The sequence below is a fragment of the Scleropages formosus genome, chromosome 10 (assembly GCF_900964775.1).
Source record: "Scleropages formosus chromosome 10, fSclFor1.1, whole genome shotgun sequence".
NCBI classification, from domain to species: Eukaryota; Metazoa; Chordata; class Actinopteri; order Osteoglossiformes; family Osteoglossidae; genus Scleropages; species Scleropages formosus.
In genome coordinates, this window is record NC_041815.1 from 21,712,243 (window position 1) to 21,738,140 (window position 25,898).

At 41.9% G+C, this 25,898-nt stretch overlaps 1 protein-coding gene across 1 annotated transcript; it reads right to left on the reverse strand.

Moving 5' to 3' along the window:
* Window positions 1-5,263: 5,263 nt before the first annotated feature.
* On the reverse strand, window positions 5,264-25,614 carry scn2b (sodium channel, voltage-gated, type II, beta). Its single transcript, XM_018748609.2, has 5 exons — window positions 25,301-25,614; window positions 16,739-16,905; window positions 14,331-14,541; window positions 11,760-11,955; window positions 5,264-9,512 (listed from the first exon to the last, which is right to left on the reverse strand). Exons 1-5 carry the CDS (start codon window positions 25,398-25,400, stop codon window positions 9,479-9,481), a joined length of 708 nt encoding a protein of 235 aa, XP_018604125.2. The 5' UTR covers window positions 25,401-25,614; the 3' UTR covers window positions 5,264-9,478.
* Window positions 25,615-25,898: the final 284 nt, after the last annotated feature.

Genomic DNA, 25,898 nt, shown 5'->3' on the forward strand with positions numbered 1-25,898 from the left:
GACAATGTGACATCCCCCGTGGAGTGCAGTGATTTATGTTGCTGCCCGTTGAAACAGCCTTGATGCATCTGCACCAACCGTGCTTACCGTACACCTCCATAGACAAGTACGGGCTGACCTTGGAAACTGTTGTAGCATCTGGGGGGATATGGGGGGTTTTAGGACTTAGTGTAAATTGCAAGCGAACACTTCGTATAATGTAATCTGCTATATGGGGCAAGTCAGGGGAGGGGAAAGATGGTAACGCAGAAGGACCAAGGGAGAAGGCTGACTTACATGGTATATGACACAGGAAAGCGTACTGCAGAGAGTGGTGGTGCAGTAGAAATGAAAAAAAGCCACCGTGGTGACAAATTAAATGAACAGGTTTTGTGTATGGTGTAAGGAGGGAAATGGGCAGCAGGTTGGATACTATCACAGAACAAGTGAAATGGCAAATGCAATAATTTGGGAGCTTGAGGACATATCCAATGCATGCTGACATCGGACAAAAAACATGCTTCAAGGAAAGAAGGTAAGAAAACAAAGGGGAATTTCAAAACTATGGAAAAAGACAGTTCTTGTTAGATGTAAAGGTCTTTCAGATGGAGGACAAGAGAACTGAACCATAGTGAGAAGCCCTCCCCAGCCTGCAACAGAAACGAGGGGGGGTTGGGGGATGATGAAGCAAAAGTCCATGCAGGAGGGAGGAGGGGAGAAGATCGAGATGAAAGGACAGAAGGGGAGAAAGTGAAAGTCTTCAGAAAAATCACTGCATCTTAAATGCTGAATACTGACCTGGCACTTCCTCTCTGCTTTTTCCCTGCACCTTACCTCCCACCTCTGCAGGTCATTCTTCTTATTATTTTTAATTTAGCATCGTGCATAATGCACCACTTTCTCTAAAAGGTATGAAAAGGAAGAAAGCAATTGTAAACATATGTATGGCATATACATTTTTTCCAGTTGTTTCTTGTTCACATTCTGAATATGCAACCTTGGGCATCCCATAAAGTACTGAGTGCATCAACTATGAAAGCTGGAGTTAAGTTCCTTCTCCCTCCCTCTCTCCCTCATCGTACCGGTCTCCTTTTCACTCCCTGCATTGCTCTTTGAGTTAGCAGAGCGACAAGAGGTGACTCCAGGAGGAGTGTTGAGGGGTGAGGAAGAGGAATGCATTCATGTCTGTTTTTCGTTCGCTTGTTACTCACTGAAAGGGGAAGGCGCTTCATTTGCTGATGCTAGTCAGACTCCAGGATCTACTGAAAAGGTAAGGAAACCTTCAGCGCAGAGTTAGTTAAAATTAGGACTGTCACAGAACAGTGGAAAGTAATGTCCTCTACAGCCCAGTGCACAAATATGACTTACATGTGTGTTGAACATTTAAAATCATTTTAATGTAAATTTGATTGTGCTGGGTTTGGAGTGGTGATATGATAAACTGCGCCATGGGCTTTTTTGTGGGGTTTGCTGCTGTTTAAATGACCTTACATGTCTTGGTAGCTTAGTTGATAAAGTATGAAAATCTAACAGGGTGCAGGTAAGGGTACATAACTGACGACCCTTCTTTACAAAATATTCTGAGAATTTCTTAGGTTTTAATGAATGTGGTATTACGCTACAGCCAATGAATATTAAAAAAGTATTTGGTAAGTTAAATAGATTCTGCTATAAGGAAAATATGCATGCAGTCATATCAAGTGCCCTTTCATAGCACTTCTGTGGCACATACTTCAGAACTTTGACTCATCACTACTCAAGTGAGAGCATGGCTTTGATTACAGCTTCTGCATCAGAGTAGGTAACAAAAAAAAGCAATAACTTACGGAGGTGCTTGAACGCAAGTGAACCGTATAGTCATGGTCATTATTGTTAAAAGTATTGAAATAAACCAAAAATCTAAATCTTAAATCTTAAACATGAAATGAATAAATGATTATGATTTACACACCTGATTCTACTTACCTACTTGCTTTAACCAATGCAACTTGGGGTTCACTAATTTTTACACAGGTAATACATCAGTTTTTTCTACTACATACGATTTCCTCTACTTATCAGATAAGAAAGATTTTCTAACTAAATAACAATTTAATCAATTAAATTAATAATCAATTTAACAATAGAAACTAAGGGACACTAGGGGTTCACATACTGTCAAGGGGCACTATATATATAGAAAAAAATGTTTATAACGAACATTTGCACTGAATTATGTGAATACTTTCAATAAACATATATAAAGAGATGATAAAGATGCAGTAGTAAGAGGCAGCTATTTTAGTTGTTAAGGAACAGAATTTACATTGTTAGGGTGCCAGTTTTAAATCTCAGAAGGTGAACTGCAGGTTAACCTAATCCACTTCAAGCAAAATATTCAGTTGTGCAAATGGGTAGACCAAACTAAAAGAGCTGTTCAACACAGGAACTGCTAAGCAATTTATATGTGAATGCAGTAGTAAAAATATGCAAGATCTTTCCCTCCCACCTGCCTTCTTGATACATACATGAAATAAAAAAATCCAAACTGCATTTAAGTTGCATTTACAATTCTATTATTCTTAGATCGTAACTGATTGATTGACTGATTGACTGTCTCAGCTTGGGAATTAAATGGCTAAAGAAGGATCAACTCATGTGCAAAGAACTCAGGTTATGAATGAATTTCCGTTCTCTGCTCCTACTTGAAGCTTGGTTGGGAGTGTGATTTCTTTTTCTGAGATGCTCTGCCAATAGAGAAATGATGCCACTGCAGCTGGGAGTGAGCTGTGCTGTATTCACAACCTAGGATTAAAGCCAGTCACTATGTGGTTGTATCACTTTCTGGACCCTGAAATCTGCTCAGTGTTTTAAATTTTGACTTTTAGGAGGGCTTTCGAAAAGGAATGTTAACATGACTATACATTTAAAAAGTATAACTAATGTATAACAAAGTTTTTGCTAGTCCTACCAGATAAGTGGCATCTGATGAACTGAATGCATGGGCAAGTTTAAAATAATTTTTTTCCGGATTTGCAACCATTATTGTGTACATTGTGCAGATTTTGAAATTGTCCAGTTGTCCAGATGTGAAATATGGACCTAAATTAAAAGAATTTTTGAAGTGAAAATATATCTGGGATTTGTAAGTGGCACATCCCTACTAAAAATAACTGAAACTGAAACCCAAAATAATTGAAATCAGTTCAAATGCAGTGGTCTGCGATGGTTTACAGAAGCATCCTGCACTGCATTTGTAGGCTACATTAGTTTAAAACAGTGGGGCACTATGTGAACCACTCAAAAGTTTACTGTCATTTTTCCCTATTACATTTATGCATTATTTAATACAATTTGTATAATACAAAGCAATGTTATTTTTGTAAATAGATTTTCAGCCACAGATAATCATTGATACCCAATGCTGAGTGGTTATGGTGTACTTATCCATAAAGATAGAATGAGTCAGATTTCAGTTGAATAGATGTTTTCTTCATTAGGCATTTGCTTCAAAGACATGCTTTCTAAAGAGATGTTAGAGGAAAAGAACGAACTCAAAAACAGAGTGCCGCTGAAATCTTGTCTCCAGTACTGTGGAAATGTCAAGCTTTGCTGTTACTGCCTGTCTGAGACAATTTATGAATCATCACCTTCCATACATTACATCTCAGGCACAGGTTAGCTGGTAGTGTAGTGGTGAGAGACACTAACTTTGGCCCAAAACCTGGTGGCAGGTTTGAATCTCACCTCCAGCTGCAATACCTTTAGGAGCAAGGTACTTATCCTTAACTTACCCAGCTACATGAACAGGTAAATAACTGTAGGTAGCTTAACAAGTTGCTTTGGAGAAAAGTGTCAGATAAATCTAATCCCTCTTCTTAAACCATGTTTCCACTGTTAATAACTTGGATTTGACTTTCTTATATGATGTGATTGTGTTCTCATCATTCTTGATTGTGTTTGCTAAGGGGGAAGTGTAGTAGATAGAAGCAGACTGAGGTTCAGCTCAGAGAGTCACTAGGTGAAGGAATTAAAGGCAGCAAGCAGACGTTACAGGGACATTTGTTGAAAGTCTAGTCAATCTGGGATGCAGCAGGACACAATCCATAACAGGCTTACAAGGAGATCCTGAACTTGTCAAGGTTCATGTGGGACATATACTGATGCCTATAATACTAATCGTAGTTATTAAAATAGTCAACATAACCCTTACTTTACTTTACTTAGTCACTGAAACTGAACTATTACACATTTTTATCAACACTCAACAAGAAGCTAGAGTAATAAATGCTATTCAATGATATCCCCTTTCACCTAAGAGCCTTGTAAACGTCTGAGATGAAAAAACTGAAAACAGTCTTCTTCCTGTGTCTATGGTCCACAGCCTTCATTCTTTTGGTTCCAAAAAACAGAAAAAGATGCATTGCCTATACAGTTACCTCTTTGCCAAGTACAAAAAAAAACTGTTATGTTCAAGTGAAAAGGTGTTAAGCTGTTAACCTGCTAAACCGATACTTGTGGGATCAGCAAAGTAGATTTGAAAAAAAAAAGACTGTGGGAGCCAACGCAGATACATTTAAATTAGGAACACTCTACACTGAATTTTGTTCTACACCAACAGCCGAGCTGAGTCTACATTGACTAATAGGACTGGCACGCAAATATGTGTGAAATACATGTCTTGCATATTTTTTTAAATTGTGTGCTGGAACAAGAGTTTGTAGCGGATAGCACAGGTGCAAAATGTACATGATTACCTGAGGATTACTGCAGGGCAGGCTTGCAAAGGAAGTGCCATGTAGACAGGGTATGAAGGGGAGCCAGGGGTCAACGTCACAGAAGTGCTGCTCAGTGCTTATGGAAAACGACTGACCTTCAAAAGGCTGGCAGCCTTCAAAAAACACAAACAACTTGTTATTCTATTCAGATTGTGATTTTTTTCCTCTGAAGAATCCACGAGAGGCATTTTGAAATCCTACAAATGCACCACTTGTTGGGATCGGATTGAGCGATGGCCGGAGGCTCCATCTGAGATTTGTCAAGCAGCGAATAATGCCGAAGTGTTTGCAACACAGAGCAGCTCATTGTGACTGGCTAACACTAGCTTAATGTTCAGACCAGATCATTTTCCATCTATATCTCTGTATTCTGAAAGTAATTAGACATTACTTAAAATAGTTCTCATACAGAGGCATTGATTTAGAAGAATATATTTTTTAAATGCACAAGGCATCTGTTGTAGTGGTGTTAAACACTGCTGTAGTAATTCAGACACCTGCGAAAGTCTGACAAACACGGTTTCGTGTTTAATGAAGTTTATTTGAAAAGAGTGATGTGATTACAGCTCATTCGTAGTGATACAGGGTGCAGCGCAAGCAGTTTGGTGTTTGGTGTCTTCTGTGAGGCCATCAATGAGTCTGCACATAAAAACACTGCAGGAATGGCATGCATGGTTATATACAGACAGGCAGACACAGAACCTGGGTTCGTTACTATCCCAGCATTCGTTGCATCACCAAAGAAATCAGCATGACCAGTGTGAGTACCTTGGAATACATCGGGTTTTCTTACAAAATACATTTTTTTGCTTACTTTGAAATCAACAGTAATTTACATTGTCCTCAGCCATCATATATTGCTGTTTTATGTCAATGTTTGCAACCGTGTGAAATCGCGGCAGTTTTAACAGTTTTAAACATAGGTGCCATTTGGTCTCGGTACAGATATCATATTGAAAAGTCTAATTGCTGTTATCAAATGGGATCCCAGCATAGCGAGCAATCCATGCGTCTTTCAGTTAAGAAAATTTCAGTTGTACGTTTCACATGGTTTCCTCTGCAAATAAATATTCTTTGTCAAGAACAGTAAACAACATAAAATACGGTATTATCTCAAGGCAGTGGCGCATACCAAGGGTATTTGCGGACACTTAAGTGTCAGTGAATAAAGGAATGGAAAGAGCTCAGCCAGCAATAAAACAACATGTTCAGGAAACCTCCCAGCCCTCTAAAATTGTTTTTTTGTTTTTTTATTACAGAGGAACTAACGCATAATCCACAGCTGTGTGGACCTTTATTCCTACTTTGATTAAAATATACACACAAGCTTTCAAACAGGAAGCTACTTTACGTTGAATGTATAGACAAAATTGTCAGGACACCCTGTTTTTCTCATCTAGGCCATGCCAGGTAACAAATGACAGGATCCTTCAAAAAGCACACGAGGATCCACAAGGCCACTAGACAACACACCACCACCAACCCTGGAAGTGATGTATTAGCATCATCTGCGCCATGCTCAAGGCATCTGAATGGTCTGCTCAGCTGCAAATCTGATGCCTTCATACAGACTGCTTCCAGAAGGTGATGTGGTCCTTCCATCCCGTTGCTCCACAATGGCCTTCGAAAGGCTAAAACGGGCAGTGGTAGAATCACGTCCGAGGAACACCACACAGGGACTGGCTTAGCAGAACACTGTTAACGGGGGTGCGGAACGCTGTCCATGCCAGGTTCCTAGAGTGAATTCTCTAATGAGGACCTTCAGAAATTCTGAACCAAACAAATTCAAAATCAGGAAAAGTTCTGCGGAAAGAAGTATGACCTTGACTTACAGCATCTCCCTGAGGAAGCTTGTAAGAGGCTTTCTGACTACTCTGTCACGCGTAGTAGTGTTCACCGATTGAGCAGCAGCAGCATTCAGGGGCAGTGAAATGTGTAGGCGTTAATATTCCTACATTTTATGAGACTGAAGAAGTCTTAAAAAAAGGATAAAAAATGAGAACAATGGCTCACGACTGCTCGGGTCAGAGTAGTGCTCGTAGTCAAGCAGCACAAATTCGGCATTACATCAGCAATGAGAATATTAAAAGCAAAGATGGTAATAATCCAGCTCTAATCTGTGGAAAAAAAGAAATCAAGAAATCACAACATTCAGAATACTTGAGTACACGAAACACTTCAACAAAATACTTCAGGAACACCTAACTATAGATTTCAAAATGAAGGTAAACGCTAAAGCAGAAAGTTTGAAAATCTCTGAAGGAAAAAAAAAAAGGCTTTGGCAACAAATAATGCAAAGGCAGCCAGTTTCACAGGGAAGGACACTGAGTGAGAAGTAGTTTACCAAAAGATAGGGGAGGAGATAGTTTACCAAAAGACAAGCAATTATACAACTGTCTGTCCCCAGCTTTGACTCACACTCAGTGGGGGTCCAGGCTTGCAACCTTATAAATAACCACACAGGAGAATCACTGAAGTCACAATCCGCCCTAAGTGGAAGAGCCTCTGTTTCACAGCCAAGGCCCCAATCCTCCCAAAATCACTGCATCACCCCTAACGTACTGCAAACCTTGTTCTTTTTTCCGTTCAGCAACGGATGACAATGTGATCACCTACAAGTGTGCTTTTATTTGTTAAATAAAACATTAACTTACAAATTTCATTATTTTATTAAAGAGAACAGGTTAATTCAATACGCATTTTTTTTTATTTTAAACAAAACTGTTCTTTGTACTTGTACAAAACTTTGTTTATTGGTCCTAGCTGAAAAGTTGTTACTGTATTTAAATGTGTTACAAAAAAGAAAACAACTGACGCTCTAAAAAACTGAAGCTGGCACTATCAAGATGGCAGTCTGTTTTTATTTTGTGTGATGGTGCCAGCGCAACATATCTTTTAATCAGCAGGTATAGATTTGCAAAAAGCATTTGTAAATCCTTCCTCACACAGTGCACGGGGCAAAATGGTTTAGTTCTCCCTAAACACCCAAACCGAAACATAACGAGTGTAATAAACTGCAATTCACAAGTCGATCAAAATCTGAACCTAGTTCACACATAACTCAGTTCTTCACCAGTAGCAATATAAAAGTACCACAAATGAACACGTGGTGGGGGTTTCATACATTCAAACAACTTCAGTCAAAAAATTTCTGTTAATAGTAGAGAGCAAAAATTATATACTGTTTACAGTGCTGGCTTTGTTTTCGATAAAAAGCAAAAATATAGCTTTATAAATCTTTTTAGTCACAATATTTTATTCCCTGAAGGTGTACTGTGCATGTACACATCCTTATGTCTCTGGGTACTGTAGTCTGTTGAGAGGCAGTTTTAGAGAACGTGGTTTGGTGGGTGACTGAATATGTGTGTTTTTGTGTTTGTTAGGTGTGTTTTGTGTGTGTATGTGTGGAGGAGCTTTAGAAAGGAAAGCACTTTGTTTTTGCTTAGGGGCCTGAGCTCAGTCGGGGCTACTAAACTCTCCACGGCCTGCGAACCTATGAATACTTTCAGAGCAGAGGGGGAAGCTAAACCGGGGAGCGAGTCGGGCCTGTCGAGACCGCAGTTTGTTATATCGGCTGGCTCCGGTGTCTGCCAAAGCCTGCATACATTACGGCAGTGTGGGACCTCGGTTCGGTAACCTGGATCCGAATGGTCAGAAACGTACGCCGACTAGATGAGGAAGCCAGACCGCACAGCACCACATACACTTTTACAGGTATCTAAACAAGTCTACATGCTAAAGTTTGATGCTAATTACAGTGGTTGCAATGCTAATCTGCAGCTAGCAATACAGGCTGGGATAAAAATCCTGGAATAACAGCTCTGAACTGAACGGATGAAATCCTAGCGATTTCATTCAGGCAACAAGCTCAACACATTCACACAAAGAGCACAGACACGCTACCATGCTAAAGGTAATCGCCAGCCATGGCTCACAAGTCGCACGCGTGTCAAGAGTCACTCGCCGGACTGCGGACACGGCACACTCGTGCGCATGTTGCTGTTCTACACAAATGTGCACGTGGGCTCGTCACACGTATTCACTTCAACACACATCCTATTACTGAAATCTACTAAAGTCTGGAAAAAAAGCCATGCAGTTTCCATGGAATGTCATCTGTTGACCTGTACACACAACCCAGGGATTACAACCCAGTGGTTAGTGAGATTGGAAGTAACTGGCCCCTTTCCAAAATGCTAATGAGTGAAAAGAAACTGAAACAGATTATTGTGTGATACAGAGAAAGAATGGAATTAGTTTCGGCTGCCACTCCCGTGTAAGTTATATTCGGCGTCCATTCACATCCGTTTGTCTTCAGCACTTTCCAGGCTCAGTGTTTTCTGAACTTCCATCTACAATAACTGTTTCTCTAGGCAGTATCTAAGAGAAAGAATCTGGGGCGGTTAGAGAATGAAATAAAAATGAATGGGCACAAAGAGGAAAATGGTATTCTGTACCAGAAAATGATAAGTTGCTTATCATGACAGCACCCCAGCCACCCAAAAAGCTTTCAGAAGAAGCCATAGTGGGAGGACAGCTTTGAAGTCACATGCCAAGAACATACTTTAGAACTTGGTCGTCTTCTCCAGTTTGAGATCTCCAAGCAACGAGCACAGGGCAAAGTGGCAGAAGATAGCAGTGTTGGCAGAAACCTCCAGGAAAGCAGAGAACATTGTCTACTGGGGTGGGACGTACTGGATTTGTGGGATGTGCAGGTCGGAGGATGGTCGTTCAAGCCAGGTTCAGTATTTATCTTCAGGTAGGGAGTATGCATGTCTGGAGAACAGGAATAGAGATTTTGGGAAAGCTTTAAAGAAAATAACAACTGTGAACCCTGGTTCCGATAATTAATCCACACTGCACACAAAGAACATACAGACATACACGGGGACATCTCCAAACTTCCGGTCTACAGCTCCAATATTGGGTGAGACACTGAAGTCACACTTCTTCTTTTTTGATGCAAAAAATGTGATGGCAAAATTAGAGATGTCACTGGTCAGCACCTGCCCAAAGACCCCTATGGATGGAGCACCCAAGACTGGTGGATATAGTATTCTCAACAGGTGTGACACAGACCATTCACCTGGAACCTGGAATTGGCCAATGTAAAAAATGAAAATCACATTTCTGTATTTTTAAATACACAATACATAGTGCTGCTCACATGTTGTCATTATCATTAAATGACTTTTATACTCATAGGCAATTTTACCTTCGTAAGCAGTAACGAAAATAAATAATACTACTTCTTCACAGAGAGACTTCACAGTAAGACTCCTTCCCTGTCATATGATTGCAGTGGCAGAAGCTCCAACAGTTGTTTGCCTAGTCGTTTCCACATGGGTACAGTGACACTTATTTCAGTCCGGGTGTCTGGATCTTTTTGCTGATTTTTGAAAGAACTTAGAGGAGTTAGAGGATGGAATAGTAGTGAGGGAGGAAATAATGCTGACTTGACATAATGTTGCACTGGCTTGAGGTGCAGAAGGTAACAGTTCAACGTTCCCTATGTCTGATGCTCCAAAGGATAAATTAAATTTTAAGAAAAAAGGTTCGACTGAGCTTTTGTCTGTTACCAGGACCCTTGGCACGAGAGACATTAAGGTTCTGCCAGTGCACGCATACACAACCCCACAATAGACATACACACATAAACAAGCACTGATGATTATACAGTGGTAACTGTCAGCTAGGACACCAATACAAACCTTGCCATTCGCCAGCGACAACAGTGCATCACAAATAACTTGCCATAACAGAGATGGGATGACCAAGGTTCAAGAGTTTCTTCCCACGTACAGTATATGTTCTTACAGTGTTGCTCTGCAGTTGTGGCAACATGGCAATGGTGCAACAACAAGACGCAGAACTGCAAGAATAATCTGCTTTCAGCAGGTTAATCGGGTGCTGAAAGAGGATACATCCTGTATGAATTACCCTCAAGAAGTATCTGCACATCTAGTGACCCTTTTGTAATATTTTCAAGGTGAAGTGCTTTTCAGTGCATCAGATCTAGATGTATATAGATGGGTGGCTAAGATGCCATGGACTACCGTTTTGTCATGACATATCCGGTTGGTACACTGCTCCCTACGGGAGTACAAATGAGTGGCAAACGATGTTATAAATGATGGTTTAGGTTTTTTGTTGAGGGAATGAGAAGGGGTCCAAAGTCACACGACCACAAAAAACACCAGGCACGGGTCTCTTTACCAGCAAATGGGGCTGGGAGGGCCTTCACCAAACTTTGGGCCTCCCTGGATTGTGCAGGCCGGTTATATCTGCCTGGTTATGTTACAGCACAGACACAAATAAAAAGAAGAAAAAAGGTGACAAGTCACTGAGGTGCAATTGTAGAGATGTTTCGTCAGCTAAAGATGAGTTTCCCATTTCAATGTTAGAGGCAGAGAGAAGAGAACGACCAGTCCATTAGGCACCAAAACCATTCTCAGCGTGCTTTCTGTCTACAAAGGGAACAAGATCCTCCCTTTTCCTGCACTCCAACAAGGACTAGCTGCACCCATGCTTGGGGTAGCTTCTGGGACGCTTATTTTGGGAAACTACACGTCTCAGTTACGGTATTTTTGATGTGGAAGTAAACAAGACTCTAAGGAAATAATATAAATATAACTCTTATGTGGGGTACTTTGCTTCCACAGCAGGAAGTTAAATATGACTCTATTTCACTATTCACTCAAGGCTGTCAGTTAGCGCTGCATTTTGATTTTCAACAGCTTTACAAATTGACTTAGTCTGTGTGTGTGTGCTGTTACGTTTACAAATCAGTTTCCTGCTCTGTAGTCCTAAAAGTCAAGAATCAAGAAGTCATAAGGAAAGAGGAGCCATAAAACATGGAATATGATGAAAGAGGAATCATAAAACATGGAAAATGAGAAAAAGGAGTTGTATCAAATTGAGGCTGAACTCACGAAAGGAATCATTGAAAAAATTGAGGCTAGAGGTACTGGTGGAGGAATGTAACCGTTGGATAGAGGTTATTGAGAGAGAAGGAATTCTTACTTGGTGCCCTCTTCAGTGCCTCCGTCTCCCTCCGTTTTGCCCTCTTCCTCTATCTTCTGCTCATCAGAGATGAGTTCTTGCTTCCTCCGGCGGCGCACACACTTCACCACCACCATAGAGAGGATGAGTAGAGCCAGGATGCCTCCCACTGATGCCCCCACCACTACTGCAATGGTGGAGTCCCGTGGAGGGGGCACTGCAGACCGCACATGGGGTGGGAGGCCAGCCCCAGTTAAAATGATGTTGTGGACAAAGGTGAGAGAAAAGAGGCAGAGCATTGAGGATCTCTCACTATGCTGCTTTTCACCATGTCAAAGTCCAGTCATAATTCACCACCGCAATTAAATTATTTGCCTGGGGACTAAACTGGCACTTCATAAGGCTCGGTGTTAATGGAGTATGCCAGGCCGTGCAGGCAGAGAGAACAAGAAAGGGGGGCCAGGGAGAGCCAATCTCGGGGTGTATCGAAGCTGACAGCATGCTGGTGCAGGACTATGAGACTTGAGCCAATGAGGATGATTCTCACATCAATAAATAAATAAATATGAGACTTTGCTGAGTCATCAACTTTTGCTGGGCTAGACAATGACTGCAGTGTTGTCAGGAAACAGGGAATAGTAGCCATTACTCGTGAACAATCTACAACAGCCTTTGAAGTATGCAAAGTGAGGCTCTGAAGGAGTTTGGAATTTTCTTTCACATTTCTGTCATACTCATCTAAACATCTCATCTAGCCTTATATTATAATTAATCTGACACCGCTGTTCAAGGTAATTTACAACGTTAGATTTGCACACTAAGCTTCATGCAATAATTCATCTATTTAAATTTATTCATTCAGATGACGCTTTCTGACGCATCCTGGCTCTGCTCATTTATACATTTTTACAGTTAGGTCATTTTTACTGTATTTAGAGTAAGTCCCTTATTCAGGGGTACTACAACAGGAAATCATCCTGAATCCAACTACTCTAATAAATATGGTACCTGCTATTTCCATATTGAGTGTTTTCAAAGTTATGCAGTTAAATTAATATAGGCTTTCCCCGCATAACAATGGTAATTCATTCCTGAATATCTGCTTGTAAAGTGAATTCTCATAAAAGAACCTTTTCCACTACCATTCATTTAAATGAGAAAAATGTCATAAATAATGCATTCTTATACAACAAAAGGTTAATTTCTTTAACAAAACATGGGAAATTCTTATTTTTTCAACAGGGGGAAAATATAATTGAAAACAAAGTCTACAATATCAGAATCAAATATCATACCTTTAAATCCAGGCTAAAGACCCATGTGTTCAAGAGCACTTACACAGTACATACATTTGCATGTTAATTTTATATCCCCTTTCCCTCTTATAACTTATTACTCACATGGACTGAAACCACCTATCCCAAGCGGGGCTGTGGCAAGCCGGAGCCTAACCCAGCAACACACAGCATAGGGGACACACCCAGGATGGGACGCTAGTCCATCACAAGGCACCGCAAGCGGGACACGAACCCCAGACCCATCTGAGAGCAGGTACAGGCTTAACCCACTGCACCACTACACCACTGCACCCCCTTGATAACTTACTACTTTCTTTTTTATTTTGATTTATTTTATTATTCCTGGGAGACACAGAAGTTCAGCAAATACCATACAGCATCTGGGCTGTAATCAAAATATGGGCTCAAATCGGGCTCAGTCTGTGTGAAGTTTTCATGTTCTCTGCATGTTCATGGGGGTTTCCTCCATGTTTTCTCTCACAGTCAAAAGACATGTGTTTATTGGTTATTCTGTTTATATATGAGTGAATCAGTGTATGTTCCCAGCATGCTTCTAGGATAGGCTCTGGACCACTGGGATACTGCACTGGACTACTATCTAACAAGGCCATTCTCTCAACTAATATAATCACTGGTAACTTATTATCGGTCTCTGCTGAGCTACTGATAAAATATCATTTGATCTGAAATAGTTCATTATATCACACAAGTTCATCCATAATGACACTGCCTTTCTAAGAAATTCTGTGTTTTATCATTTCAAGTTTGAATACAAGGAAGACTTTTTCTTGCCTTTTTATTTTTAATGATGTTCCTAAGACTTTACAATTTAAGAGATCATTTTTATTATAGGTGACAAAGAGTCAAAAGATTTCTAAGAGAAGGATGCAGGCTGGCCCTTCGGCCGGCATTTTCAGGAGAAACCCCTGTACACGTGGGGGAGGAGATTGGTCCCCTTACCTGGTGTCATGTCACCAAGGTGTATAATTAGAAGTGAAATGTCTGTTCTCTTGAGACGTGTCGCTTCAATGTGTGTTGATAGCTTGTTATGTGAATTTTACAGTACAAAGTATTTTTGCTTGTAAGCCTGAATTCTTGTAAAACTGGCCTTTCATATACGAAGAAAACCTGGAGTTATAGTTCCTTGTTAAGCAGCATCATATTATATTGTCTGATCCAAGTGAGCAAGGAAGGGAGTTAAAGGCAACATGTAACAGACAGCGTCATAAATGGTTTGAGTGCAGCTTCATTTCCGCGATCTCCCCGACCTCCCCACACACTCAGGTATACCTACACTCTGTGAGGACATTGAGTTTGATAATTCCCTTGCCCTGCTGGCGGTCAGGGGGGTTGCGCACATAGCAGTTGTAAATCCCGTCGTCAGTCAGCTGGACATCAGAGATGGTGAATGACACATCGTTCTTCTCCAGGTTCCCAGAAAACACCACTCTGTCTCCAAACTTCTCTGTGCGCAGCACGGTCATCCGTTGTTTATAGGTCATGAACTGAGCATAAAAGAAAAGAGAAGTCAGCAGAAAGGTACCAAAACATAGAGAAGTGTAATTAATGTGAACGTGAAAAGGAAAGAAGAATTCGCACAAAATGATTTTGGTGAAGACCGTCATGGCCTGGATCAGCATGGCATTTGCTTGATCCCAGGTAAAGTGCAAGAATTCCCACACAGGTTAAAAAAAAAAAGACTTATTATTTTGATTCATTAATTAATTGGATAATTGTTAGAATATCTGACACAAATTACTGCGATAAAATAAACGTTTCCCTTCATTATCCGAACGCTGTTCTAATTGTTGAGTTGAAACATCAAACAAGACAAGATATTTCCATGATGCAAAAAAATCACTTTAATTAAAAAGTTAGTGGCAATTTTTTCTACATGACCAACGGAGCAAAATTTATTTTAATGTGTGAACTCAGTCCATATCTCAGTCTACATCTCAAGTTCATAAAAATTCGATACATATTTTAACTTGATCGAGGTATTAAACGGAAACATTTGCACAACCACCTTGAACCAAATGTAGCGAGCAAGTCAGAAATGGCAAATTTCCTGTAATATCCTATAATAATTATTTCCCGTGAGTGTTCCCCATGGTATTTACAATTATTTTTATTTGCCTCTATGTAGCCAGTTGGGGAAAGATGTCTGCACAGTTAGGGCTGTTTTATGGCTTCAAGTCCACAAAACAGTCATGGGAAGGCAATTTTCCAGAACAAATCTTCTGCAAACATGGATGGGTTGGAGCAACAGAACTGTGGCAATTATAAGAAAATAATATTTTTCGCAGGAGGCATGGTGGCATAGCAGCTTTGACCTGTACCTGCTCTCTGGTGGGTCTGGGGTTCAAGTCTTGCTTGGGGTGCCCTGCAATGGAGTGGCGTCCCATCCTGGGTGCGTCCCCTTTGTCTCCAGCCTTGTGGCTGGGTTTGGCTCTGGCTTTTTATGACCCCGCTTGGGACACGTGGTTTCAGTCAGTGTGTATATGTGTATTTTTCTTTTTATGGTGAACAAAGAAAATTCCAAGTGAATATTGTTTTTTTAAGGTTAAAATGCAGCTCATTGTCACTGTGAGCAGTTCAAGTTTGTTTGTACTTGTACCAGCTTGCATGTTTTGGAGTGAGTTCAGCATATACATTACTAACAGAAATCTGGAGCGTTTCTTACTTTAGCTTTAGTGTCTCTAGTTACTTTCAAACTAGTCTTTTTTCTAAACAGGGAGAGAAGCGGAGAATTTGTTAGTTACTGTATTTTGCGTGAGCAACGCATGTGCGCGTAGCTTATGCGTTGCAGGGCACACCACCACCGTGCTTCCTTCTTCCTGCCGTCTCTACTGCAATTTACTACTGTGTTCTGTACTCTAAAAGACTTGAATTGCAGCGAGTTGCATTTTGCTTTATTTGTGTTCCATCACCCTTCGTGCCAGTTTTGGTTACTGATTCTGTGGAGGTGCTTTACTATTTTAAACTGAAATGCATTTTCTTTTCCAGTTCCATAACGTTAAAGGCAAAAGAGCTTTATTTCGGTCAAGGAAGATGACGAGGAGACCGCTATAGCGAGCCCTCCTTGGGTCCCTACACCACGCTACATGTATAACAGGGGAATACTAAATGGAAGCATAAAATAATATTAAGTTTTCCATTTGATACCCTTCATGCTTTGAAATTCAATTTGTCACACATCACACTTTCATTACTGATTGGCCATATGAGGCAGGTGGTTCATGTGTTGCCCACCGTAGGTCTGGTTCATAACATGACTACAACAGTAAAATTTAAAAAAAATTAAAAAAAAAAAAAAAAAAACAGCCCAGAGAAAGCACGCAAAAATGAGCAATTATGATTAAACAGAAAATGATTATAACATTTCGCAAGGTATAAGACTGGAGACCTGATCTGATTGAGTTTTAAAGTGAGAAATCACGGTGAAATGACACTTATTTTACATGTGTGACACACACTTGTGGTAAACATTGGACCACTTTTACTTTTTACATTTAACCAGTTTAACTAGTCCCACAGCCAGTCTTGGAGGTATCATTTGTATTTTAAAAAATGCATGCATCCAGTATTAAAAACGTATGTGCAATATTATACAGTATAATTGCTGACAGGGGCAGAAAGAATAAAGAGCAGAAAAAAAATAAAGAGAGAGTGGAGAGGGCAGGAACAGGAAACAGGTCTCACCATCTCTTCTGTGTCATTGAACGTCTCCTGGTAGGTCCAGTTCATGGCAAACTTACTGTTGTCCACCTTGTAGCAGGAGTTAAAGATGCAGGACAGCCTGATCGTGGTGCCGTTGAGGGCGTTCATCTTGTGAGTCACCACCACGTCCATGGATGATGCAGGGCAACCTGAGGAAGCACATTATCAGTCTCTCCCATCCAGGTACCTGCTTCAGACGCTATTCTGCATAAAATGAGCAGCAACTCATCGTCTAGTCTTTTCACGGAACAGAACGTCTATAGGAAAATTAGGACGCGTTTGATTTACTGCACAACAGTTACTGATGCAGGCCGATGGCTGATAACTTACCGCGCAGCTATTGGTTGAGGTTCTGGTTCACTAAATACTGAGTGCAGCAGTTAAATTTCTATATAGTAACCAGTAGTAACAGTTACCCTGGTGGTGGATGGTAGTGTAGTGGTTAGGGCTGCTGCCCTTGGACCCACAGGTTTGAATCTCGCTCCTTCTGTAGTACCCCTGAGCAGGGCAATTACCCTAAAATTTATTTACCCAGCTCTATAAATGGGTAAATCACTGCAGATACATTAACATTATGAAACACTTTGGAGAAAAGGATGAGCCGAACGAGTGAAACGTACATAGCTCCCGACATACCTTGTGCGGCACTTGCCGACACAGGCTCTGCATGAGATGCAGCAGCTCGCAGCAGAGCCACTAAGATGCTTTACCTTGAGATGCTTTAAGGGAAAGTTACACTCAGAGGCCAGGGGTCATTAAGACACCGCACGGTCTTTTAAAATAACTTCACCACGAAAGGCCGAGGCTTCAGTGCAAAGTTTTCGCATAACCATCTTAAAGCACTAAAGGGCATCGGGGGATTGAAATAGAAAGAGTAAGGAACTATGCAACTCTTTACCATAAAATTTTTAAAGCGAAGTGGTAATGGAAGTGCTGACGCAGACCCGTCGCGTCTGTATTAATGAGTCCGGGCTTCTGAACCTGCAACCCCAGCACACACACACACACACACACACACACACACACACACACACACACACACACACACACACACACACCCCTTTCAAGCATGTTCTTGCTGTTGCCCTCCAGCCATGACAACGCTGGCCCATAATAAGCGCCTGTGTGTGTGTGTGTGTGTGTGTGCATGTGCGTGTGTGTATGCTGCTCTGCACCACTCCCCTGCCTCTGCAGTCTGCTCTTTCACTGTTTCTGGATGAGTTCCCGGTGCAGTTTCTCTCCATCAGCCTGGGCCTCTGCAGCAGCAGCAGCAGCAGCAGCAGCAGCAAGTTCGTCACAGCCCTTATTCCCCCCAACGCCCATGCCCCCCCCCCTCACACACACACACACACACACACGCAGACCACTTTTCTATCCTCTCTCTCTCAACTCAGACTTTCTCGCATACGCAGCGCTTTTCCACTGCTGCAGTTTAGTGTTTCACCCCCTATCCCTCAAAGACGAGGTTTCCTCTGATGGGACTGCAGTAATAGCACCTGTTCTTCTGGGTGGACCTGCACACACACACACACACACACACACACACACACCATATCCCTTCTGTACATTTGGATGGCGAAAGCAGACAAAAAGACCCAAATTCACTGTACACACAAGCGCTCATACACAGACACACATGCTGAGCAAGCAAGCGAGGCTGGTTCCTCCGTCAGGCAGTAAGTCAGTTTCACTATAATGCAGGGTGCGTACACACACACGTGAGCACACGCTGCAAGATCTCCCGGTTAGGAGAGTGCGGCGAGGTAGGAGAACACGTACCAGCAGCCACTGCAGACCTGCAGACGCTCGTTTTCACAGAAATACATTTGAACAATCCCACGAATGTTGCTGCAACTGTATCAGTTTTAAATTGTATTATTTATTTGTACATCAGGCTACTTACCATGACTTACCCATTTATAAAAGCGGGTAATTTTTAGTGGGTATGTACCTTGCTCAAAGGTACTACAGGAGGAGGTGAGATTCAAAGCTGGGTCCTTCGATTGCAACGCAGGGGATCTCAGCATCGTGCTAGAGGAGGGAGCACGGTTAGTAACAGTAGAGCGAGTGAAGAAGGTGTCTGTGTTCTTCTATTTCTCCATGCAAGAGGAAAATCACAGCTCTATAACATATTGTGAAAAGTTGAGCAGAAAGCTCAAAGAAGACGACGATGCTGTTGGTGGAACAAACAGGGCGCTGCCTGAGGAGTGGGCTAGGATTAAGCCCCTGCTGCTCTGGCACACGATGTAGCCCGGGAGGAATAACGCAGCACTGAAGCCATGTCGCACTAATCACACACACACACACACACACACAGTCTGAAGCCGCTTGTCCCAAACGGGGTCGCGGTGAACCGGAGCCTAACTTAGCAACACAGGACGCAAGGCTGGAGGGGGAGGGGACACACCCAGGATGGGACACCAGTCCATCACGAGGCACTCCAAGCGGGACTCAAACCCCAGACCCACCGGAGAGCAGGACCCGGCCAAGCCTGCTGCGCCACCGCAACCCCCCCCCCCGCACTAATCCTGAGTCATTAATCGCTCAAAACCGGAGGCTGGTCATGCCCGAATGACCCAGTGCTGGGATTTCTCAAACCCGTGGCTGGTGCAGGACATGGTATGCCGCAGTACGTCGCCCTCCCCAAGGAGTCCCTCGACATGCCGCATCCTGCTCCCCTGTTCTGCCTCCTCTTTCTTTTCACACCAACTCAAGGTCATTGCACCGAGGCGGAGACCGGGTGTGCTGCGGTACTGTCTCACCTGCTTTTGGCAGCATCCCAAGCCCACCATGGGGCTTTGCACATGCTCTTTCCCCACTCTAACATTCACACGCACACACACAAAAGAATTATTTTAATATGCACATTGGGACTGTATAACACATCTCTCTCAATCTCCATTCAATGGTCTTTGTATCACACCAACCGCATGCGCACAAATAACGGACGAACTAACTCGTCCCTTAAGACGGAGATAACCACAAGCTAAGACATATGTACCACGAGGACACCACTAATCTTGAACTTGGTTACAGCACACTGGCTTTCATACGGTTCTGAAACGTTATGAGGTGCTGTGTCACTGTGGTCAATTATGGTTACTTTGCAGCAAAACATCACGGTTAAAGACTCAATAATGTACAGCCAGTGTTATTTTTACTCAAACCCTACATTACTAAGCTGATGCATCCAAAGCAGCTTTAACAATAATTCACCCATTTATACAACAACGTATTCGAACTGTATCACTTCACAATCGGTACTTTGATCAAGGGCAGGAATGACAATTTGAAACAGGAACTGTCAGTTCGCAACCTCTAATTCCCTTAATCACAAAAATACACTACGCATCGCACCACCATTATGTATTTACCCAGCCTGTTCACTTATCCTTAATGCACCTCAAGCATAAATTCCAAGTGCAGCTACTACCAATAATATAATCAGAATAAAACCATGTACAAGCAATGCCTGCAATGACCCTTTGTCCCTCAAATAGAAAATATACCATATATTACACCTCTCAGTAAATTATTGACCACATTTGACTCTTTTCAGAATTGAATTGTTAGCATTTTATAGATGAGGGTCAAGGGATTCATGTTTTATCAAAGTATAAAAATCTACTGGGGATGTTTAGCACTCGTGTAAAAATGCATGAAGAATACTTGCATATTGCTGCCCCCTAGTGGTCAAGGACTAATGTTACACACAGTTATGTGTGCATATACAGTATATATCTAAATATATACTGTATAATGTAAATATAATATATGTGTACATTTATATACATAGATATTTAGTACATATAACGCCTTTCCAAATACAATAATGTAATTATATAGTAATTTATTTTGTTCAGACTGCATTTGAAAGCTTTTAATGACAATGAAATATTTACCTTTTACATTATTATGCATAATGTAGACCATAGCACACAGATACGATATGAAAGAGATAGATATGGAAAACAGTAGTGTGATCCATTCTTAAGTGCCTGAAACAAAAGTAATAGGAAAAAAATGAAAAGTAAATTTAAAAAATGTTCTCAAATTTAAGGGGAATTATCGTAAACTCTAAGAGACAAATGTATTTGAGAATAATTAATTTCTTTCCCTCTCTGTTGTGACTCAGGGTACTTTATTTCCTACTGTACTCCAGGTTTTTTTACGAAGATACACGGGACAGTTTATAGCCACACTAATAATGATGGTTTTTCAGTTGAATTTTAAGTTTGATCTCCACTCTTTGTATGCTTAGGAGAGAAATGCAAAAAAAAAAAAAAGAAATATTTAGAACATCTTTAAGTATTGTCTTCAATTTTCCAAGTAGTATTACAAGTGGGGGATTACTTTAAAGCAGATCCCTGCGCTCGAGCGATGGTTCATGCTGATGACCCGATAAAAACGACGTTGCTTCATATCACTAGAATAGACGAGTATTTTCAGGTTACAGGAATAGAGACCAAGTTTCCAAGTCAGTCATGTGGTACAGCTAAGAGCAAACTGGATCATTGTAAAGTGCTGAATTTTATCATAGTTTTGCACCATGTGAATTCCAGGTCAGGCTTGAACCGTCATTGCATGGTACCTATAACACAGTAATAAAAACTTTTCATATGTGGCTCCGACCCTCCAGATTCTCAAACCTCCTTCTACTACGACCAACACAGGGCTGCAGGCTTATGCTGCCTCTCCCTATGAAAGAATGCATGAATATATGGATATTATATGAAGGATGATGCTTGTTGATGATGATAGCGGGAATGACAGTTGGACAGTGATGAGAGTTTTTCGCCCTTGGTCTTTCACCATGTGACTGGAGCTCTCCTACAATCATTGGATGGATATGTCTCGAAAAATGCAAATAACCGATGGTGCAGTACTTCTTATAACCAAGGTTATGGTAAAACAGCATTACAGATGATAACAAATGTTCTAAAAATTTTTCTAACAATTTTTTTTTAATAATTCAAAGGCCTACATGCCGTTACTCGTGTGACGTACACCAGTTTAGATGGATGAATATGGCAAACCGGCTGTACTCAAGAATCACGTGTCTATGTGCAAACCTCTCTCTTTTCGCTGATGTCATGGACTTCTTCATATTGTTCGCGCTCTGGATAAAAGTGTCTGCTCGATGAATAAATGTAAATGTAACTACAATGCATGGATTACTCAGCAAAGAAAACAATTCACACCAGTGTAATTTTTTTTCTACCTCAGCTGACAGATGGAAAGATAAAAATGGTTTTAATATATTTTTATTCATTATTAAATGATGGTATAAGCAATGACAGTGAAGAAGAACATGGTATCTTTTGACATACTTTTTTATGACAAACTCAACTTGATACTTTTTTATTTTATATGATCGAAATATTTATACACATCCTTCCAGACGTCCTTTTCCGCACCTCGTATCCAAGTGTGGATGATAATCATTATGTTTGGACTACTGCCCCCGCGACTCGGTCCCGGATAAGCGGAGGAAGATGGATGGATGGATGGTATTATTTTTTAGTATAACAATTTGACAGTATTTTTAATATATTAATATCATTCTACATATGACCTGTACCTACTACAGCTAGGTCCAAAAATTTTTTTCTTGCTGTTTCATCATGTTGCACATTCATTCCCCACGCAATACTCCGTTCCCTGAAATCAACGTTAGGCAAATTCCCATCCGAATGAGGCGAATTACCATGATTTCATACGGTAAAAAGAACATTTCTTCCTGGATGCAAAATGTCATCTTTAAAATACCAAAATAAAAGGAATGAAAGGCATAGTAGGCAGTGAATAAAACAACTGACCACATAATGGCACAAAAATACTGCTGTACTGAACAATAAGCCTGTTGTATGAAATAGGGTGTATATTTTCATTGTAAGCTGTTGTACTGGTTTTTTGTTACACAAGGCCCTGCTATATAATGTAAATGTTTATATGCATCTCAAAAAACTACTAGAAAGGTGATTAGGAGTCGGCGAGATTCTAGTAAAGTTTTGTGCAGCAACTTTAGTGATGAACGCCGGTGCATATGGTGAAGGAAACTAACCGTACTTAAGAATCACACATCTGCAGCTATGTCTCTTTCTCCTAAATGTAAAGCACAGATTGTTTTTTCTATAAGATGTACGTCGCTTTGGAGAAAAGCGTCTGCTGAATGAATAAATGTAAATGTAAATGTTATATGAATGTATTTTCTTCTGACATTAGAACATCATACGATTTTGGGTCAAAGAAAGACAAACACTGTGTTATAAAGGAAATGTAAATGTGTTGTATAGTATTCATGTATACAGATAACGGGGGGCAGCAGGTGACCTAGTAGTTAAGGCTCTTGCCCCAATCAGAAGGGCATGCGTTCAAATGCTACTATACTATGCAATCAACACACAAACATATTGTCTCGAACTGCCTGTCCGAAACGGGGTTGTGGCGAGCTGGAGCCTAACCTGGCAACACAGGGCGCAGGGCTGGAGGGGGAGGGGACACACCCAGGATGGGACGCCACTCCGTCACAGGGCACCCCAGGTGGGACTTAAACCCCAGACTCACGAGAGAGCAGGACCCGGCCGAGGTGCTCACAATTAGAGATGCGACCTTTCAAACCAAAGATTGCAAGTTTGAATCCCACTTCCAGATGTAATACCCTTGAACAAGGTACCTACCCTAACTTGCTTCAGTAAAACTACCCATATGTATAAATAGGCAAATAACTGTAAATGGCTTATCAGTGTAAATTGAGTGGAGAAAAGCATCGGCTCAATGAAAAAATGTAAGGAGGGGAGAAACGGAAGTGCTTTGTTCCATGTATGTCTGGAAGTGCAAACTCCATACACCCTGAGCCAGACTCGAACCCGTGCCCACTGTGAACCTGTGAGGCACCAGAGCAATAACTGCAAAAACACCTGTAGGTACTAGAACGCACTTTGTGTGACAGTCACGTGAACCTGCAGCTCACAGGTGCGAAGTGAAACTTCTCCATGTGTGTGTGGATCTGCAACACTAACCCAAGCGGAGAAGACACGTCTGGTGGAACGCGGCCTCTAAAACCGTGACTTAGAGCTCCGCTTTAAGGCGATCCTTCCGCTGACGCGTCACAGACCGAACATCTCGTGCATTTGTGAAGAAATGGGATAAATGTAATCATCCCTGGGTTGGGCGTTCATATAGAAAGGGTCTAATGTCGTAGGCGTCCTTTCTTGTAACCAAATTTCAACTAACGTTGTTATGTAGCTTTATGTTTACAGATATACATTTATATAAGGAGTTACATAAGGGGAGGCGTGGTGGTGCAGTGGGTTGGACCGGGTCCTGCTCTCTAGGGGGTCTGGGGTTCGAGCCTTGGTTGGGGTGCTTTACAATGGACTGACGTCCTGTCCTGGGTGTGTCCCCTCCCCCTCCAGCCTTACGCCCTGTGTTGCCGGGTTAGGCTTTGGCTCCCCGCGACCCCCATATGGGCCAAGCGGTTCAGACAACGTGTGTAGTTACATGAGTAACTTGTTAGTTACTATAAGCAACATAATTGCTTAACACAACATAATGAGCATAATTAAATAACTAGCAAAGCATTCGGATCAGCACAAAAGCAATCTGCATTTTATTACAATTAATTTTTTACAGTATTTCTCCCATATTAATACAGAATTTTAATGAAATGTATTTTGCATGAGTCGTTCACGGAATAGGGTGCAGTATGGACTCCCTCAACAAAATGTGTTAAATGGTCCTTTTTGTTATTATTATTATTATTTATTATTATTATTATTATTAGAACAAAGTTGACCGGAGGACCTGTTTGATGTTGCTGCTACTAGTGAGCAGTTCCCTTCAGGAATGTGCACGAGTCAAAACGTGGTAAAAAATGACGTGGGCCTATAATCCTGTAGGGAAAATGATGAAGATGCGTAATAAGAGGTACATAATAATTCCCTGCTCAGATAAATAGATCCGTTTCATTCTGTCTACGGTTAATGTGACACATGATGTGGAAATACGAAGCAAAAAGGCCTTCAGATGAAGACGTTTATGCTCAAAATGAAGACGAAAATCTGAAACGTTTCATTTTTGGCCCTGAGCTGAAGGGGTGTTTATGTGGCGAAAGGGGAGGAAGAGGAGCGGGGAGTTTGTAGGGGATAAATATTATTATAATAAGCGCAGGTGCGGGGATTCCAGGCCTTTGCACACACACACACACACACACACACACACACACACACACACACACACAGGGCAAAGAGAGAGAAACGCACATACACAGACAGACAGAGAAATAAATACAGAAAGAGAAACGCGCACACTGACTGAAATAAACACACACGCAGAGAAATAAAACGCGCTGAGAAAACCCCCCCCCCTCGCCCGCCGCTCAGTTTCACACGTTCATATAATACACGCATCCATCTCCAGGTCCAAAGGCTTGGGCGCACGAACAGCATCGCAGACACAGCGCACACACGGGGCGCGCGCCGCTGCTCTGGCATGATGATGATGATGATGATGATGATGTTGTTGCGCACTCGCTCTACTCACCCTTCATCGCGAGGACCCCCAGCATCAGCAGCATGGAGCGCGCAGCTGCCCAGCAGCACGAGCGGCGCCGCGTCTGCAGCGAACGCGCCACCACCACCATGTCTCTGCGCCTCGTTCGCAGCGGAGCCGCTTTGTCCGCGTGCCGCCCAGAGTCGCGCGCGCTCCGAGGTGCGCGCTGTACCGTACGGGGGAGGTGGGCGCTGGTTTCCTGCTCGAATATGGCTGTGCTGGCTGTGGCTGTAGCCGAGGACGGGTTGGTCCTCTGGTTGAGGGTGTCCTCCGGAGGCGGGAGGGTGCAGCTGGGTTTGAATCCTCTGCCTCCCCCCCCTCCCCCTCAGTCATCCCAGGGTGATGAAGAGCAGGCGCCAGTCTACACAGACCCAGGACACACAGTGTCATACTGGGTTTGTTCGCTTACATACACACATGCATACAGTATAGGAAGACTGACTGGAAGGGTGGATATAAGTATGATGGCTGTATGATGGGTGGATGATGGATGTATGATGGATGTTTGATGGATGGATGGCACTGCTAAGTAATCAAAACTTCAGACTTGAATATCAGTAGTGAAAGCTTGTTTTTCCTCAATATTTTA